The 20,878-nt window shown below is 39.1% G+C and overlaps 2 protein-coding genes across 3 annotated transcripts in view; both read right to left on the bottom strand.

The window, feature by feature from the left end:
- Positions 1-19,333, bottom strand: part of LOC146380705 (uncharacterized) — a 30,493-nt gene extending 11,160 nt beyond the window's left edge. The window contains exons 1-4 of one of the 2 annotated variants that reach the window (XM_084940227.1): positions 19,097-19,333; positions 14,386-14,491; positions 11,207-11,635; positions 8,317-10,378 (exon numbers count right to left, since the gene is read on the bottom strand). In XM_084940227.1, the coding sequence (XP_084796353.1) occupies positions 9,800-10,378; positions 11,207-11,635; positions 14,386-14,403 (1,026 nt within the window). In that variant the 5' untranslated portion in view covers positions 14,404-14,491; positions 19,097-19,333 and the 3' untranslated portion in view covers positions 8,317-9,799. Of the gene's footprint in view, positions 1-8,316; positions 10,379-11,206; positions 11,636-14,385; positions 14,492-19,096 lie in introns of those variants that run through there. The other variant, XR_014801364.1, reaches the window with a different exon arrangement.
- Positions 5,440-8,294, bottom strand: LOC146380706 (uncharacterized). The gene is made up of 2 exons (XM_084940188.1): positions 7,029-8,294; positions 5,440-6,905 (listed from the first exon to the last, which is right to left on the bottom strand). Exons 1-2 carry the CDS (start codon positions 7,101-7,103, stop codon positions 6,360-6,362), a joined length of 621 nt encoding a protein of 206 aa, XP_084796314.1. The 5' UTR covers positions 7,104-8,294; the 3' UTR covers positions 5,440-6,359.
- Positions 19,334-20,878: the final 1,545 nt, after the last annotated feature.

Below are 20,878 nucleotides of genomic sequence, written 5' to 3'. Positions count from 1 at the left end.
TACTGATTATAATCATGACCTATAGGGCCTGGCACGGTGTAGCTCCAACTTACATCAGTTATCTTCTTCTTCCTTATCGCCCCAGCAGGTCCCTGAGGTCTCGTGACCAGGGCTTGCTGGTTGTCCAGCATACAAGTTTAAAAACAAAAGGTGACAGAGCGTTTGTATCAGTGGCTCCCAGACACTGGAACTCACTCCCTTTGAGTTTGAGATCTGTGGACTCACTTATTTCTTTTAAAAAGCAGTTAAAAATGTATCTGTTTATACTTGCTTTTGGTTGATTTTGTTTGAGGGTGTATGTCCATTTCTGCTTCTGTGAAGCACTTTGTGATTTTTATCTTGAAAGGTGCTATAAGTTAAATTTTACTTTCCTATACTTTACAACATTACAGGTCAGTTGCCACAACAATAAAGCTAAAACATGACAAAGATACTGACTGTAAATCATGACATGAGTCCTCATTAAGATCAAAATAACTGGTGACTTTAATGGCATAAATCCAGGATGCCTCTGATGACATGACATGAGCAGTGTTATAATTTATGAAAGTAATGAAGGATTTTATTACTAAAAACAAGCAGGAGTGTTTTGGGGTTTTTTTTGTTTTTTTTTTGAAAAAATCTTTAGGGAAATGAAGTTGTGGCTACAAACAAATATATTTTAGCAATTACACAAGTTGTTTAAAGATGGAAGAAAGCATGTTATCTAGCATATCAAGACTATCTCTAGTCTGAAAACTGAAGGCTCTGCCTCCCATTCTACTTTTAAATACTCTAGGAACAACAAGTAAGTCTGCAGCGTGAGAGTGAAGTGCTCTAATAGGGTGATATGGTACTACAAGGTCATTAAGATAAGATGGGGCCTGATTATTTAAGACCTTGTATGTGAGGAGCAGGATTTTGAATTCAATTCTGGATTTAACAGGAAGCCAATGAAGGGAAGCCAATACAGGTGAAATCTGCTCTCTCTCTTTAGTCCCTGTCTGTACTCTTGCTGCAGCATTTTGGATTAACTGTAGACTTTTTAGGGGGTATTAAGGACATCCTGATAGTAAGTCCAGCCCGGAAGAAATAAATGCGTGAACTAGTTTTTCAGCGTCACCCTGAGACAGGATATTTCTAATTTTAGAGATGTCGTGAAAATGGAAGAAAGCAGTCTTACATATTTGTTTAATATGTGCACTGAAGGACATGTCTTGGTCAAAAATTACTCCTTACAGAATCTGGTTAGATACCATATTTCTAAGATTTTCAGGACCTCAGTTTTTTCTGAATTAAGAAGCAGAAAGTTAGCGGCCATCCAGGTCTTTATGTCTTTAAGACATTCCTGCAGTTTAACTAAATGGTGTGTGTTGGCTTCAAATGGCTTCATTGATTGATAGAGCTGGGTGTCATCAGCATAGCAGTGAAAATGTATGCTATGTCTTCTAATGATACTACCTAGGGGAAGTATGTGTACATGTAGGTACACTAGTACCTACTCAGTTTTGGTCATTTTCCATTATAATTAACTACCAACTAATGTGGGTGGAGTCATTATAGCAATGTGGTTGAAACTGCTGGGTTTCAAAGATGGCGGTTTTGAGTCACTCTCATGACTCAGAGAGTGATGCCAATGACTGGCAAAATGGCATCACGCTGCCTGTTTGTCATGGCTACAGTCTGTCTTTGAATTTTGTAAATAAAGTCTGGACACATACTTGCTTCATCTTAAGCAGGCAAAGGTTATACAAAAATCATACAATCATACAGATTCTAAACACAAAATCTTAATGTGAGGATTAACTATAATTTTCCCATTACATCACTTTTATTATTGTTTATCATACAAAAATCACTAAAAGAGTTTGGTTTTAATTCAACACCAAGTAACATCAACAACAATGAATACTCAGAGAGGTTCATTATGTGCATCATTCCAGTGTTAGAGGTACAATTTTACACTTAGTGGTCATCCTTACTCTCACTATCGTCTCTTCTTCATCTGAAATTTATATGCAAAATATTAGTAATAATAATAAGGAAAAACTTTTAAAACAACAGATTACACATGGAAATATGAAAGAGCTTTAGTTGTTCAGCTGCTAAATGAGAGCTTGAACTCTTTAGTTAATCCTCTTCTGTCCACGTCCTGACCTTGTCTCGTGTCTGCTCTACCCATTATCATGTGTATGTGTAAGCATGCTGCAAAAAAAACCTTCTGCACTCTACGTCATCCTGCAATATATCAATACAGACAGTAACGCTGAATGAAGCTCTTAACTCTCAAAATACGGAGCGCCGACTCAGTTATGAGCACATTCGCATTATGTATATAACAAAACAGCTTTATCTAATACTTTAAATAAGAATCAAATAATCCCCCCCCCTACTCTAACAACCACCATACATCAAACACTTCTGATCTAAATTTTACAGTAGTTTGATAGATCTAGATTCTATCTAGTCAGTGCTTTTTGATCTTTTTTGTGAGGTAATCAGTTTGTTTAAAACAGTTTAGAGCATCCTGGAGGGATTTAAAAATATCTTTACTTTCCCCACATCAGTGATGCTATTGGGGAAAACAAAACAATCAGTCACACTTAGCTCTGAAAGAACAAGTTCATTCTCGAGATCCTCAAAGCATGTTTCAGGTCTCGTAAAATCCCTTAATAAAGTGTAATGACCCCAAAATCCTATTTAGGGTGTCAGATATAGTGTCAGGACAAATTAGATATGTCAAAGGAGCTACTGTTTAACAAACAGTTGTTTGATATATTTACTGTGGTATTTAGGATCTAATGCACAGCCCACAAAGCAGTCTACCTGCCATGCAGAACGTGCACAAGTCATTGTTAGTCAAATGGCTGTGAAATTTGCATATTATTTTTAATCACATCAGAACTAGAGAAAAGTTTGAAACCAAGCAATTCATATACACCTTTCCTGTGTTTTTGATAATTGGAGAGTCATGTAAATTTAAATAATTTGTGACACAATTAAAAAGTCACACCAATGACCACCTTATCGAACACACACTGAACTTTTCAGGCAAAACTGCCTGACGGTTTTATCAGGTGTTGTCTGCGTTCCATCGCTGATCCCTCATCAGTGACACAGAGCCTCAACCTGCGCGTCACTAAGTTGGTGCTTGGCACACTCTTGTTGGAGGAGGGCGCTTTTTCACCCCTAACTCTCTCGTTCCAATGCAGCTGTGGGTTGAAAGGGCAGAGCACGTCGTACACCCTTGTTGTCTTCCTCAGCGTCTTAACGCAGGGATCTTTCTTAACCTTTGCGGTTATTGCTGTGGCTCTAGAATCTTCTTGTGATGAGCAGCAGGACCCCAAATGACACGACTCGGGCCCTTGACCGCTGTCTGGGCTGTCAGCTGTGCCTGGACTGGTCCCTGCTTCCCGCTCTCTGAAGATTTCTGATCAGCACCCAGTTTCAGTCTGGAGCTTCCACCCTTGGGATGATTTCTCCCAGCAATACTCTGGATACTGCACCTGTATCTCCTTACTAGAAGGAAAAACTTCTAACTGTTTTGAAAACATGACAACCATCATCAATCAGCATTTCACTTTCTGTTCAGTGAACTTGTAGGTTATCAAAAACTTATCTGTACCACCTGTGGGGGTTTAATACCTGTACATGAATTGTTTGTCAAATAAATCATAGAAAAATTATTGAAGATTGTAGAAAACTGTAGAAAAATCACCAGATAGTTTTAGAGTAAAGCTGGAATCCCTCCTTTTGATACATTGTCCTTCCCATGTGGCAATTTACCATAATTTCTCACGGTTAGCGCTGGCCAACTATGGGGAAGAAGGACCCAAATGCTGGACTCTTTGATAAAGACAGTGCATTTTATATACAGTGGAGTAAATACCAAGAACACAAATCCCTGTGAGCTCCCTAGTAGGGATGGCTACCGGTATCCGGTGCCATGATGGCACCGGTTCTGTCATAAACGGTAGTAACCAGACCGAAAAGCAGCACACATTTCGGTGCTTTATTTCGGTGCTTTTTTTTTTCCTGAGCTGTGATACACTTTAGATTCTAGCCAATCATTTTACGTTTCCGGGAATAGTAGGCGGGCCCAGGTACATACGTTCTTTTAGAGCAGAGCTACAGATTAAAAATGCCCAAGGCAAAGCGGTCAAAAGTCTGGCTGTACTTCACAGCAAAATATGCAAACTCAACAGCCTGCAACAAGTGCTTTAAGGTGATACTGTGCAAAGGAGGTAACACCTCGAATCTGATGAAACACCTGGCGACGCATAGCGTTTTTTTTAAAAGCCGAGAAATGCGCCGTATTTGATAGCTTGCTGCGAGACCTCACACCGTGCACATCTACTGCGGGTGTGGTGCCTGTTATCGGACCCGGAGTTAGCAACATCCCCCAAAAACCCGAAGAGGAGAGTCCTGGCCCCTAGCCCTGCCAGTGTAGCAGAAATGATGACGGATGATGATGGCAGCAGCAGCCGTTCTTCTCTGCGTGAGTAGCTTAATGTTGTTCATGTGTAATTTACGTTGAGTAGGCTAACCACGTTATTACATTAATGCATGTAAGGTAAACTAGCAAACACCGTCGTAGTTACATGCGGCTGTCTTCTTGTTTGATGGCAGATACTCCCTTCACCCTGGCCAAAAAGGCTAAAATGACCAAAGAAAAATTGGAAACAGTTAAACATGAGAGGTTTGTGGACAAAGTTTATGTTTTTTTCCATTGTTTAAGCACTGCTTCCAGCCAAGAATGATACCATATATGCCCCATAGCTGCAGAAAAGGCTAACATTGTTATCTTTTTACAAAAAAACAGCTGAACATGAGAGGTTTTTGGACCAATTTTGTGTTCTCCATTCTTTAATCACCGGTTTGAGCACCATTTAAGCACCGGCACCGTTTCAAAAGTACCGGTTTGGCACCGGTATCGGATAAAACCTAAACGATACCCATCCCTACTCCCTAGACTCCCGTGTCATGTCTTCACCCAAACGTTCGTGCTTTCTGCTCTCGTCTTCCCGCACTCCCTGTTTGTGCTTTCCTCTTTCGTCCATGCTCCTCCTACAGGGAAACACTAACTCCCACGGGCATACACGACCAGCATGACACTACACTTAGACACACACTAACTTGGAGTATAACTCAACGATCCAGCGTCGAGGAGCTCTAAGCTACACTCCTATGTAACTCCCCTGACAAGTCAGATCAGCTGCAGGTGTGTAAGGTCCTTAGTTGTGGCCAAAAAAACAAAAACAAAAAAACCCTGGTGTATTGGCTCCATTTTTAGATAAATAACTGTATATATTTACACAATGTGTGCATAAGTTTTCAAAATACACAATTTATATTTGCATTTCAAATTATAAAATAATTTATTTAACATGTCTGTGGTTTTTACACTAAAAAAATGCTACTAGGGTAGTCTTTTGTATAATTTCAGAAATCTTGTGTTAATACAGTATGTCAATGAAAAAACAAATAAATTCAGACACGTGAGGTTGAGCTACAAACAATGATACAAAGCAAGGCAGGAAAAAAACAACCTTTCTGATCTTCTAAATTGGTACACTCCTGTAAGATCACTGAGGTCTGTGGATGCTCTCAGCTGTCCCGAGGTCCAGATTAAACAGAGGAGACCAGGCCTTTGCTGTGACTGCTCTTAAATTGTGGAACAAACTGTCACACGAAGACCTCTCCAACATTGGACACTTTCAAAACCCGTCTAAAAAATCCACTTATATTCCTTGGCTTTTAAATCAGGATGAGTTTGTACTACTTTTATCTTACTTCTTACTCAAATCTTCTAATTTTATGATTCTTTCATGTCTTCTTATGTTTTATCTCTTTTTATGATCTTAAATGTCCATCACCTTGGTCAACAGCTGCTGTTTTCAATGTGCTATATAAATAAATTTGACTTGACTGGACTTGACTATATATTCAGGAGTGTTGAAATGCTATGGAGGAACTGCAGTATTTGCAGGAGTTAATCATGCCAGCTAACATTAAATTTCTGATTCAAACTTTTTCATTTAAACTGAGAGAAAAATAGAGAACAAAGGCAAATGAGATTCTCGAGAAGACTGGCCAAAGAGCATGTTTCCCAGATATTGTTTTAGAAAGAAAGTTTCAGATAACAAATGGAGTTTAAGCTGTGCAAAATGTTTATTCTGTAAACTGAAAGGAGGAAAACCCAGCCAACAACAGATGGCAGACCTGCCAGAGGAAAGAGTGGTTGCAGATCTACAACCTTTCAGAAACGTTGGTCTAGATTATTTTGGCCCACTTGTTGTGAAAAGAGGGCGCAGTATTGTAAAACGGTATGTAGTAGCGTTCACTTGCATAACAAGCAGAGCCGTGCACCTCGAAGGGGATTACTTTTTAGATACTGACTCATGCATTAATGCACCATCAGAAAAGCTATCACAGGACACAAATGACCTCCAAGCATTAACACCGAACCACTTCCTCGTCATGAAGTGAAAACCAGCTCTTAAGGGCCCCTGAATGTTTTCTCCATCTGGAAAGAACAGGCCTGTTGCAACCTGTAATATGTCCCTTTTCTTGGCATCCTTGCAAATGTCTATTTTTCTTGTTCCTCCTCCTCGTCTAGCTCTAACCTGCTTGAAAACCTCAGTGTCTTCATCATAATGCATCCATCCTATTTCTATTTTTCTATTTCTCTTCAGAGCATTTCTTTTATGGGTTGTTTGGGAATGTTCTTCTTGCTGTGTGCTACTGCCATCCTCTTCAGATAATTTTCTTTTGGACAGTTTGGATTTCAGCCGTTCAAAAAGCGCTGACTTGCGGCTGCTGCCTCTCCGTCTGCAAAATCCAAATACTGCTAGACGATCACCGTATGATGGCAAATAAGTCTTCAGCTCCTCATCTGTCATTAGACTTATGACACTGGCATCAATCTAAAGATGGAAAAATAATTTAATTTATTAAAACAACCAGCCTTGAAAATACAATCCTATTTTTAACTTAAGAACGATGAGGAAAAGTTGCATTTTAACCAGTATCTTGTTGGAATTAAGTACCTTCTCATTCTCCAAGGTCTGTATAATTTCCTCAGAGACTTCTCTTTGTTTCAAGAATTCAGTCAAGTCTCCCATGCTGTAAGGAAGGATGTAAATTAAAATTACCTATTATAAAGCCACCATATTATCATCAAAGTATCTGTGCCTACCTACATTATGAGCTCTGACTATGGTGGGTAAGTGGGAATGGCATTTTTAAGTGTCCATTTGCACTGTAACTACAATCAGCATCACAATACAGTCAATCCCACATTTTCTCATTTGTCTGGTTACATTTTTATTGGTTTTGTTCCTTATTTATATAGTTTTCAGTCATATTCCCTGTTTTGGGTGATTTGTGATTTTGTTTTATACAGTGCTGTACACTTATTACACATGCTTTCAGCAAAACGTCTGTTTCATCAGACGTAACAGGTGTCATTAGCGTGTAACAGAAACCTTATAGGTACCTTTGGTTAACCTTCACATTGCATTCTATTCAACTTTGTATGTAACAATCGCTGTCACACCGGTTTTGTATACCTTTTATCCACTTATCATTTGTAGGAAGGCATTCAAAGCTGAAGAGCCTAGCGCCATTTGTTGTTATACAGTAGCTCACGACACAATCTAGTTTTGAGTGCGCACCCCTTCGATTTATTAACTCAAAAATTTGAGAAAAGTAACTCGAAATTTCGAGTTAGCGCTGCCAATCAGTAATCTACGTGAATGACGTCATTTCCTTGTTACCCAGAAGCTGAAGCCCTCAGCTACAAATGCTACAGCTAAGCTACCGGTATTACATCCAGTCGTGAATGCACAGATTGCTGAGTGTTTTCAGTGTGGCTTCACAAATGATGAAATCCCTGTGTTATTAGCTGAATCACATGGTGTTACTATCAGCAAACGTACTCGCGAAAGCACCAATTTGTTGGGATCCGTTTTTGAGTGCGCGTTCCTCTGCGCTATATGCTTCCGGGTAACAAGGAAGCGACCTCATTCACGTAGATTTTTGATTGGCAGAACTAACTCGAAATTTTGAGAAAAGTAACTCGAAATTTTGAGTTATATTTCTCAAAATTTTGAGTTATGGATACTAGTTTTTTTGTTTTTATTTAGTGGCGGAAACGGGCTTCCATATCTATACGTGTGTAGCCGTTATATGAGGCATTAAGTATGTGCTTACTGAAAGTTTGTCTGCTTTAGTTTTTTTTCTTTGTCAATCGATCAATCAATCAATGCTTTATTCGACACGTGCAGGTTGCCCTGCAGTGAAATGAGACCCCCCCCCCCGACCTTACACACACAACAGACATCACATAGGGATACAGGTTGGAGATCGGTAGCGTTACAGAAAAAACACTGAAATATACACTACAATGGGAAAGTACAAGAGGAAAAAAAGAGACCTCTACTCATGCTGGGCTCCTGGGAGGACAGCATGAGAACAGGAAACAAAAAAAATCCTCTACACAGAAAAGTAAACAGTCTACCAGACAACCCAGGTGGCCTTGCATAGAATGGGAAGAACAGTCTAAACACAGTCCATTATCAGGGTGTTGTTGTTCAGCTCCAGCCTTGAGTTTAGAAACAGACTGTGAGAGAGTGTTCCAGGGAAAAGTAAAAACACCAGACAAGAAAAGGACATAAGAAGCTAAGCAGGGAAGATAAGGGAGAGGAGAGGAGAAAAAGTGCGACCGCCTTTGCCGAGAGCCAAACGAGTTTTGTGTATGTGTTGGGTGTGTATGTGCATTACCTTTTATGTTTTATTGTCTAAGACTAAATAAAAAGATTAGGAAAAAAAGGTTTTGAATATTTTATTTTTCTTACATTTCAGGTCAGATTTTTAATAAGCTGCAGGAACCCTTCAGTGTGAGTGGAGAACAGCCAAGTCTCCTCCTCTGATAAACCTCCATCTGTGCCACTGAAAACAGCTCATCTGACTCTGACTGTAAACATGTTTCCATTTGTCACTTCAGTCTTTACTCTGAAAAACAGGAAGTGAAATCACAGCTCAAACTATTTCTTTGTTTAACATTTTAAATGTTTATTTAACATTTGCAAGACTTCACGTTGTTCACAAACAACGTGAACAAAATAACATCTGCAGAACTCATGGATCAAAATACATTCAATAAAAACTTGATAAGGCAAGTTTATTTATATAGCACAATTCAACAACAAGGTGATTCAAAGTGCTTTACAGAGACATTAAAAAACAAAAACAAAGAAAAAGCATGATTTAAAATGGATTAAAAAAAACAGTAGATAAAATCAGAACAGTAGATAAAATCAGTAGTTAAAATGTAAGTTTTGAAATTTAGTGTGGATTTGGTGTTTTATTCAAATGCAGCTGAGAACAGGTGAGTCTTCAACCTGGATTTAAATAAACTGAGTGTTTCAGCTGATCTGAGGCTTTCTGGGAGTTTGTTCCAGATATATGGAGCATAAAAGCTGAATGCAGCTTCTCCGTGTCTGGTTCTGACTCTGGGAACTGATAAAAGACCGGATCCAGATGACCTGAGGGATCTGGAAGGTTCATACTGGGTCAGGTCACTGATAACATGAAAACAGATTTTTTCATCCAACTGCTGAAGCAAAGCAAACCACTCAACATGAACACTGAAGTAGAACAGTTTAGAAAGCTTAAAATGGAACTAGGGAACCATTTTCATTCATAGCTGCCTCATCAGATCTTTACAGGAGATTCCATCTGAACTCTGTGGAGCCTGATCTCAAGAGTTTTGAGTCTGACCCTGAAACCAGAAGAGGATCTTTCTGTCTCTGCAGATTCACTGTGATGGGAGTGATTTCAGCCCTGAGTGATCACGCTGATGTTTGCACAGAGCAGATAATTTAGTGAATGTTTTGGGACATTGATAACAGTGAAACAGTTTATTAGTAACGTGGGATCGTTTGTGTGTGGAGTATGAACTGAGATTCCTGAAGCTCTTGTCACACTGGTCACAGCTGTAGTTTCCTTCCATGTGTGTACGTTCATGCTTGTTACAATGACATGAGCGTGAGAAGCTTTTGTCACAGTGTCTGCACTTGTATGGTTTCTCTCCTGTGTGGACACGTTTGTGTGTTTTAAGGTGACCTGCAGTGGTGAAGGATGACCCACACTGATCACAGAGGTGCTTTTTAACCCCACTGTGAATGAGTTCATGGCGTTTTAATCTACTTGATGTGGTGAAACTTCCCCCACATTCTTTGCAGTATTCCAGTTTGTCTCCAGTGTGTTTACGTTGATGTGTTTTTAGGTTTTTTTTATGACTGAAAGTTTTTCCACAAAGGTCACAGAGGAAGTCTTTCCCACCACCACAGTGATGACAGGGTTGAGAACTGGATCCATCTGTGTCGCTCTGCTTCTGAACAAAGACACAAAGACAGTGTAAGTCAGTCCTTCATCATTTTTATCCTGAATGTCGCCTGAAATAAAGAGCATCTCTGCAGACGTCCAATTACATTTTACTGTTTCAGTTAACACACTCAGTTTACTGGGCTGCAATAACTACAATACTACCACCATAATACTACATTAATACTGATACTACTAATATGTTACAATAACATCTGACTTGCACTAAAGTACTACTATGCTAATATCTGCAGGGTACCAACACAGTGCAAAACTACTAATGTAACACTGCAATAATACTAATTTAATACTGCATTAATGACACTGTAACTGTGTAGTTATAACACTCAGCTGAATGGGACACAAGACAAATACTACTACCCCCATGACACTGCAATTATAATATTAAATGAGTATTTTAACACTACTACTATACTACAATACTATTACGTAACAACACAACTTTGTTAATCACAAGAGAAGATTACTCAATGTTTGGTTTTGTACTTATTTTCATTTGTGTTTTATTTTATTACATGTACTCCTAACAGAGGAATCAGGCTCTGTAAACAAAAGGCCATTTATGCGGAAATAATAACAATGTCATGATATACCAGGAAACTGCCTGAACATTAAATAACACCATCATATTAATTTTCAGCACTTTTAGTTTTTCATGATCGTGTAAACAAAAATCATAACTGAAATGAAAATCTGAATAATCACTCAGAGCTGCTTTTCCATGCAGTAGAATTGCTAACATGCTAACACAGTTTAATGAGCAGAGTTGTTCCAAACAGTCAGGCTAAAATGACAAAATACAAATAAAAATACATACCTCACAGTAACTGCACTTGTAGAGTCTCTTTCTGGTGTGGATCTGTTGGTGTTCTCTCAGGTAACGTGGCGCTTTAAAAGTCTTCTCACACAGGTCGCATTTATAAGGTCTCCCTTCAGTGTGGGTAAACATGTGGCGTTGTAACAATGTGTTGTTTATAAACTGTTTGCCACACCGATCACAGCTGTACACTTTAACTCCACTGTGGATGAGTTGGTGTCTTTTTAGAGCACTCTTCCAGGAAAAAGACTTTCCACACAAGTCACAGCTGAACGGTCTCTCTCCAGTGTGGATGACCTGATGACGTTTTAGTTTAGCCTTCCCAGTAAAACCCATCCCACACTTGTCACAGGTGTGTTTTTTCTCTCCCTTTCTTCTGTGAGGTTTGTCGGCCTCCTGAGAGCGCTGACTTCTCGCTCCATGTTGGTCCTGCAGTGACAGAGATACAAACAGAGGCAGTGAGTGAAATGCAGTCGTGGAACAACTGAACCTTCAAACTCCCTCCATTAACACTAGTTTTAAACCTGAAGGTGGAGTGTGGCGCCAAACACCTTAAAGGTCTCTTATCACCACCTACTGGTAGTTCTAACACATTACATCCAACCTGGTGTTAAAAATAATTCATGACTGTTCAAACACTCTAAAATTATTTTTCCTTACTTTCTTTACTTTTACTCCCGAGATTAAAAAATTGGACTTTCTACTCATTACATCTACAAAACAGATTTTTTACTTTTGGTTTGAGGAATTCGAGGGGAGTTATTTCATCACTAAGGGCATCAAACATCAAACTGATTTGAGCCTGAAAAAAAAACCACACGAAAGACAATCCTGATCGTGTACTAATCACCAGGGTATGAAACATAAAAAGAGATGAAAGAGGCAAAACTGTGAGTCATAGTCAGGAGTTAAAGTGAGACGTTGTTCTTTCTTTTTTGCACAGCACCTGAACAAACAGGTAATTTCAAATGCAGCGTTTCTATCAACAAACATCAGCAAACACACAAACTGTTTGTGTGCAGTTTGTCTCACAGTGTGTTGCTGGCTAAAGGTCCAGCTGCTGTACATCACAGGGAGAGAAAAGAAAGAGAGCTAACTTCACTCAGAGATGGAGAAAGATAAGACACACAGGACAGGAGAGGAAGAAGAGAGGTTAGATCTAAAGGGAAGGACTGCTCAGTGGGATTTGATCAACTGGAGATTAAAGCTTACATGTAAGTCCTCATGTGTTGAAATCAGACATTGGGTCTGTACATGTGACATTATGTTTTTTCAGGTTGTGAAAGATGCTGCAAAACAATCTGAGGCAGATTAACTGTGTTATTTAAAGACTGCATGAAGATCCTCTGCAGGTTAGTGCAGGATAAACAGGTTCGTTTGCTGAACTGTGATGGATTTAAAGTAAAGAACAGTGTGTGACTGGTGCACAGTGACTGTGGTGCTCATGTCACAGTTAGATTACATCAAGTGTAGCAGAGATTCATTTAAACTGAAGCTCATGATGCTGACATTCATTCACTGAGTTCCACCTTCATACCAACAGTATAGTGTCTAATATAAAGACAGTGTACTGTCAGTGTAGAGGATGGAAATCAGCCAGGACAGCTCATGAAACATCTGCTGACATCTGGTTGAATTCAGTTGTGTACATCCACAGAGAGCAGCAGGTCAGCTGATCACAGCCTGTACTTTAAGAAAATCTACTGGAGCTCTCAATAGAAATTATTGTGAGCTGTGATTCTTTTCCCCACGCTGAGCCACTACAGCTGATTTTAAGGTTCCCACCTGCTCAATCCCACTTTAACCTCTTCCCTGCTCATGTTCCTGTTTAGAGGCAAAGTCACCCTCTACAATGTAGGCAACAGAAAATACAGACATGTTTTATTTTCCTTCATTTTCTAATTAACTGATTCAAACAGAGAACCTTTATTAGAAAGAAATAGTTTGTACTTCATTTACTAATCTTATTTTATTATTACATTAATAAAGCACAAGGTTCAGTTAGCTTTGGATAAAAACATGTGGTAAAAATGTTCTTCAAGGAGCTACTTTTACTTTCTTACTCTGAGTACATTTCAGAGCCTGTACTTTTTTTTATCTTTACTTGAGTAAAGAAGTTGAATCAGAATTTCCACTTTTAATAGAATTAATTTTAATTTCTTGACACTAGTATCTGTACTCTACTTAAGTACAGAATAGCTGTACTTTTGCATCCTCTGAGGTACTCGTAGCTGTCCACAGTCTCAATGTCCATACCTTGAATTTTGAGTGGTTGCAGTGGGGGATGTTTGTGCATGCGGAAGTCTACCAGCAGCTCCTTGGTTTTACTAGTGTTGATCTGGAGGTAGTTCTGCTGGCACCAGTCAACAAAACCTTTGGTCAGTTCTCTGTACTCCTTGTCATCCCCATCAGTGATGAGACCAACTATTGCAGAGTTGTCAATAGAGCATCTGTACTTCTACTTAAGTATAGAGTAAATGTACTTTTGCCTCCTCTGATAATTTCTATAATATTATTTATATCAGTGATGACCAAATGAAGCTTTCTGAAACACTGAAGCTTGTATTGAAAAAGGTTCATTATTCAAAGCTTTTCAACACAGTCCTCTTTGGTGACATCTGCTGGCCAAAAATGTGAAGATATGGTAAATGGCGCTTTTACTAGTCCCGCCTAGGGACCCCAAAGCGCTTTACACATCCAGTCATCCACCCATTCACACACTGGTGGAGGCAGCTACAGTTGTAGCCGCAGCTGCCCTGGGGCAGACTGACAGAAGCGAGGCTGCCATATCGCACCATCGGCCCTTCTGGGGCAACAACACCATTCTTCATAATAAAGAGCTTCATTATAATTGCCCACTCTACAGAGCTCAGCTGACAGCTTCTGTTTAATATCATGTGACAGTTCTGTCTGATATCGGGCTGCTGTTGTGATGCTTTGAACGTGTATTTTTGGGGATGATGAAAAAAATGTTTTGTCTATTTGATTAATAAATAATTTCGATGAATAAGCCTTCCACATGTGCTGTGGTGTAGTCTTTCTTTGTTTGTGACTTCTTACTGTTTGTAAACATAATTTAAAAATACATAATAATATACAACACAGTCATATAACAGGTTGGGAGTATGAAAGTTTTAGACGTGACTGATTATTTGGTGAAACTGTGATATTTTCCTCACCTTCTGTGTTGAGCTCATTGTTTCCTCTGTAGTGACTCAGCTGAGTCCAGATGGCTGAAAATGTTCCTCTGCTGCTCCGTCAGACTCTTCCCCTCCTGCTGATCAGCTGGGACACAAAACAGATCTTTGTTAGGCTCCACACTGCACTGAAGAGTCAAAGTGTCTCATATGTTCATCTGACAACACAAAGTACAAATTTCACTCTGATTGCTTGTAGAAATCTTGTGAGACGTGTTGTGCTGCAAAGTGAGGAAACTCTCTCACTCACTTATACTTCAGGAGGAACTTTGTGACATTGGCTCTAATATTCTAAGCAGCCCTTTACTATGACAGGGCCAGAAAGTCCTATTTGAAGGTTTGGGAGAAGGACCATGTTAAAGGTGGATTGGGGTTTATACCCTTTGTTATGATACAGGTAAGGCTGTAAGAGCCTGAGAAGGTGTCCTGAATGAACCTCTAAAACCAGTTTTCAGCTAACGACTCTGCTTCAGTCTGGAAAACAGCAACTACAAGTTTAAAGACTCCATCAACAATTCAGTAGTTTCTGGGCTGCCTTTCCTCATAACAGCCATTCCTCAAGATTTTCTCCATTCAAAGCAATGCATTATGAGGAATTATAACATCGAGTCCCTTTACTGGATCAATGCAGTCTCAGCTGACTAGTGATGGCAAATTCGATTCTTTTTACTGATTCGAGTTTGAATGAGTCACTCACCAAAGTGAATCGGGTTTTTTGAGTCATTTGAATCACTGAGTCAGTTGACCAGAGAGTGCAAAAAAAAGTACATTTTCACTCAACCTTAATTTGTTTCTCTTTTCATGTAAATCCTACTGCTAAGATGAGTGATTGAAAATGAAAAACAACTATTTTTATAGAGCCAAAAAAAAGAAAAAATTTCTAAAGGGAACATGCATTTTATTTATTGTTATTTTATTATTATTTTCCTAAAATGTGTCAAATATATATTTTCTCATCTAAATGTCCACTGAGATGTGTGCCAGGGGGCGGTAATGCTCCTTAACATTGGCTGCCAACCAAGAAGAAGAAGAAGGAGCTGTGAGCCAGGAGGGAGGGGGTGAGTGGCTGTGTCCCAATTAAGAGACCGCACGCTTGAAGTACGCGCACTACGTACGGTGCGTACTATAAGTACAAGAAGGGCGGAAGTGAGAGGCTTGTGAAATGGGACGGTCTAGCCATGATACTAACCGCGAGAAACATTTCATACAGCTTTGTTTGACAGAAATGAAGGAGAAAAAAAAATAAAATAAATAATATATATATATATATATATATATATATATATATATATATATATATATATATATATATATATATATATACACACACTCAAGTAATATACATACATATACAAGCAGTGAGCTTGAAATCTGGGTCAAAGATTCAAGTTGCAGTTATTTATATTTCCTATCACCTTAAATCTTCACTCAAAGACAAGTATCTGTGACAGTGTATATATAGATGTATTATACATAAGAGACAAATATTGTTCGTTTAATTTGTTGGCATTAGTAAATTTGGCTCAATGCTTACATATATGTGTAAAAACAAAATGTACGAGCTGTGAAAACTGTGTCTGATAGAATGAAGAGTAGACTGATATATTAAATATTCCTTTATTGGGTAAGAAAATCAGACCATGTCATAACTGCTTTAAGTCATACAGAATAGATATCAGAGCCTTAAACAGGCTGACTTCTGCTAAATGGGTCAAACTGGGCAGAAAGTACACAAACACATAACATCCTTATAGAATATGATGTAACACTATAGATCAACTTACCTCAGAATATCTAAAGCATATAAACAATTACAGCAATATGATGCAACAAACACAGCAGTGCTACTAATGCAAAATACTCAAAGCTTCATAGAACTGAAACAAACATTTATTTTTAGCTCCATTCTGCTGCTGATACATACTTTAGGTTTCTGAACATTAAACTTGTTGCTGCCTTTCATAGTGTGTAACTTGAAGGCCCTGAGTACTTTCTCCCACACTGAAAACACTGGAATGATAAAATTATTTGAACATTACCTAATAAGACTGATTCAGGACAGACAATTAGTTATTGTAAACTTTTCTAGCAGTCCTTCACAAACAGGGAACAGTCTGTCTATTCTCTCCATCTGTCAGCTGCTGCTGGCTCTTCCTCCTCCTCTTCCTCACACACTGCTGAGTTTGTCCTGGTGGATCATCAGGGGTGCAAAGCCTCACAGATGATGTGCAGCAGTGGGTCCCTCAGTCTGTCCTCACTCTGGACACTTGCAGTTGTCACACATGGAAATCAAATGTGTGATAAGCTGCAGGATTCAAACACAAGTGTAACTTATAAATACATGTTCATACTTTTATTCCACAATCAGAGAGAAAGAGAGAGAGAGAGAGTGCAGGACAGACAGACAGGTGACAGTCTCAGGTGTACACACTGCTACAAACAGGAGGATTTAGTGTTTGTGTTATTACGAGTGCTAAACAAGAAGAGTTCCCAGATGGTGCAGTGGACACATGTGTGACTCCTGTGATTAAAGCATCTTTCTTTCAGCTTAATGAGTGAACCGTCAGCTCATTCAAACACATGTTAAAGTCCGTTTGGCTCGACACCACCGAACAGAGGCAGCAATATAACATAGCTAACAGTGCAGTGAATCCTGCTTGTGCCGTGATATTCAGGACTGCAAACCGAGCAGCATCACTGACTTTCAGTTTGTTGTGTTTGTGGATATATGACTGACTTTAATTATCCACAAAATCATCACATCCTCTGTAAGATTAAGGTCAGCTATATATTTATTTTGAAGTAGAGGCTTTAAAACCAAGTTAACGCTGACAGTACAAACATCGCTAATGTCACATAACTTTGCCGACATGTGGCCAACAGCAATGTTTTAATGTTCTTCATTATTAAACATTCGCACATAAATAAGTGACATAATATTCAGTACTTACTTTTGACAGTTCACTCTTCGGCCGCTCCCTTCTGCCGTATTTTGCGGCAAAATTATCCACACCCACTGCCGCGCTATGGATTGTGGGATATATGGGACCACAAAGCGTGCACCGGACCATGCTTGATATTTGGGGATATCGACGGCGCATTTGGAGTATGCATTACACTTAGAATTGGGACAGCTGTCGCCACGTGGCGGTGACGTAATCACACACAAAATGCATACTTCAAGCGTGCGGCCTCTGAATTGGGACACAGCCAGCGAGTCCTGAGTGATTCGTTCATGCTACGATTCAGCACTGGAGGGAGGGGGTGAGTAACTCTGCTGTTAGCATGTTAGCAGAGCGATGCTACTGTGAACCGAGGAGCTATTTTCTTGATGTGAGCTTCTACTCAGAGTTTTTTCTTCCAGTTCAGAGCAGAAATGTTTTTGTTAAGATGCTGGATGTTGTGTTTTTCTCCACAATTTTAATTATAAGCTAGATATATTTCTACTAATGAAATTAGTTTTCTAGCAGCAACAGGGATGAGTCAGTGAGTCAGTTGGGCTTGTGAATCATGATTCACGAGTCAGTAAAGTGATTGTTGAGTATTGAACAATTCGTTCATGATTCGCACATCACTACAGCTGATTGCAGCTTTCCCCAACCTTCAGCAGTACATTTACATAATGACTGAAACTAGCACCACTGAAGGAACAATGGGCTGGGCGGTCTGTTATTGAGCATTAATATTCAAATCCTCATGAACATTGATCAACAACCACTGATCAAAGCTCATTGATCAAATGCTGTGATTGCAGCGACTCCCCAACTCTCTGTGAATGGTACTCATGGCCATTGATCAGCGGTCTTTGATTAATGATCTTTGATCAGTGGTTTCAGTGCTTTCCTTCCTGCTTTGACTGCAGCTGTATTTGACACAGGAAGACATTATTACATTCTTCACGATTATACTTTATTCTTTTTGGGGGAAGTGCAGCTTTAAACCTTCACATGATTCAAGTCAACCCAACAAATCAATCTGAACGCCTTGAGGCGACTTTTGTTGTGATTTGGCGCTATATAAATAAAATTGAATTGAATTGAATTGAATTGAATTGAACGATCACAGGTGGGAAAAACTTCTTAAGATAAAATAAGATAAAACCCAACATTCAATCCACAACATGATTAAAAACATGATTTCACCAAATCACCAAGAGCTGCACATTAACCACCACAATATATTTTTATTCTCTGTGCTTTCAAATATGAACACTGTTTACTTTCATCTCTGTTTCATTAGTTTTTGTTAACATCTTCCTGCGCATCACTTTACAGCAGCCAGACTCATTAAAATGAGACTTTGTAGGAGTTCACTTCCTCTCATGTGTTCATCCACAGCAGCTGGACAATAAAGTTTATTGTGACCCTGATACTGCAGCAGATCGCTCTCATCCATTTCCTGTTATCACTTCAAATAGAAATGAGGCTGTAGAGGTTTGGTGCATGCAGAAAAACAGCTGCAGGGACAATGAAAAGACTTTTCTGCTCCAACTTTCTGCCAGCAAACGCTCAACTTTCTCCCAGCAAGCTGAGCTAATGATTAGTTGGTGTTTTTCTCCAAACACTCTCTCACTCTTCTCTCAACGTGTTCACAATAAACTGTGAACAGACACCGAGGAGAGCAGCAGAAGACCTCATTCAGGAGCTAAACTCAACATGAACTGAACTCACAGTAAAGTTAGCTCGGTGCTTACCTTTAGATGAGCCCACAAACCGAGAGAAACTCCGCGATGAAGCTGGAACTCTTTCCAAACACAGGAAACAGATCAGGGAGCAGAGACCCACGTGGTTCACGCTGATCTCAGCTACGATCCAGGAGACAAGGGTGGGCAGATCGATGCAGATATCGATCCAAACGTTGGTACTAGTTTATTCTCTTTGAATGGAAAAGCAGCTCTCTGTGCAAACACCTCCTCTCGTGGAACATTCTTACTTTGTTCCGCCCCCTTCTTCTTCGTCTTCCTACAAATTGTATTTGTGGTTGTCAAACAACAAAATGGTGAATTACCGCCACCACCTGGTGTGGAGTGTGAACTGGAACGTCGACCAGCAGCAATTTACTCTCTTTTAAAAACTGGAATAAGGCCTGATAACTTTCACTTCTTGAGTCCTTTTGCAGTAAATCAATAAGATTCAGTTTCATTTTTATGTTACTGAGATTTTGGATCAGTTACCTTCTCACAGTGTAATATAACATGCTCTATAGTTTCCTCTTCTCTTTTTTGAATGATTTGAATGGAGGTTATAATCCACCATCACTGAACTGAAATTAATCTCTTAATAGGAGGTAATTTTTTCTTAATGGTTATTGTCATGGTCCTGTGTCGTTAGACCCAGAGTTTTGTGTTTAATATAGGTATCATCTTGTGTTTTGGGTTAATTCTTGTTTTCTTGTTCTTGGGGTTTTTGTGTTTAGTGTTTTCTATACCTACCCATGTCCTCCCCCAGTGCTCTGTTCATGTCCCTGAGTTTGTTTTTGAATTTTTCTGTTTACTTTGAAGGTCTCGGTCTAGGTTTGTGTTCTTTTCCAGATTACCTTGTGTATTTATAGTGTGTCTATCTCTGCTTGTCGTTGGTTCGTCTGTGTATCACTTTGTCTCTAACCCCAACATTCTCCGTGTAGTTTTCCCGTGTTCGTATGATTTCAGGTTTGTTTACTACTTTTCCCCAGTTTAGCTTATGTTTCAGTTTTCCCATCCTGCACTAAAACTCACTCGCATCTCTGCGTTGATCTGCATCTTGGGTCTTTCCTTACAACACCACACGACTGCTGCCACAGCCGTGACAATTATATTCATTTCACTTCAATTTTGATTTTATTTTTTATTAATGCATGTATGTATTTCCTTTTATATATAGCACTTATTTACAATAGGAGTTTCCGAGGTGTGTTATTGCAGGCTAAAGGTCATTTTCAACTTTGTAAAAATATTCTACTAATATCTTATATTTTAACAGGAGTGACTGGTTTTAAAAAAGGGATTTTTTTTACGTCTGTGAAATATTTCTTTAGTCTCTGTTACTCTGTTGTTTCTCTCCATACTCACACTTGTTTTTGTTTTTCCCCTATAACACACAGTTATACATCACATATTATAAATCTGACTTTGATAAATATTTAGATCTTCACACATTTCAGGGTTCAAGTGTGAGTTGACTGAAGTGTTTGCTTTTATCCTCACAACATCCTAAACTTTTACTGTTATGTATGAGCAGAAACGAAAAACCAAAAACAACATGATATATGCAGTACTGTCTTCAGCCTCTAGTGGGCATTGTTGTTCAGGAAGTACATTCTCCTCTGAATAGCTGCTTTGTCTAACCAAAGACTGTAAACAGAAGACAAAAGTTTATGAACTGTAAAACAGAGCAGATACACTGAAGCCACAGTGATATTAAACATACAGCACTGACAGTGATGACAGACAACACAGGGCTCTAGAGTGCGAACAATTTGGTCACAAATGCGACCAAAT

Source organism: Perissodus microlepis, chromosome 9, assembly GCF_051167445.1.
Source record: "Perissodus microlepis isolate ML-2025 ecotype Zambia chromosome 9, ASM5116744v1, whole genome shotgun sequence".
NCBI classification, from domain to species: Eukaryota; Metazoa; Chordata; class Actinopteri; order Cichliformes; family Cichlidae; genus Perissodus; species Perissodus microlepis.
This window is presented reverse-complemented; position numbering and strand designations above follow the sequence as displayed.

Coding starts and splice junctions, on each gene's coding strand:
- LOC146380706 (XM_084940188.1), bottom strand. CDS start 7,103: ATGGGAGACTTGACTGAATTCTTGAAACAAAGAGAAGTCTCTGAGGAA. Junction 6,906..7,028: donor AGACCTTGGAGAATGAGAAG/GTACTTAATTCC, acceptor TTCCATCTTTAG/ATTGATGCCAGTGTCATAAG.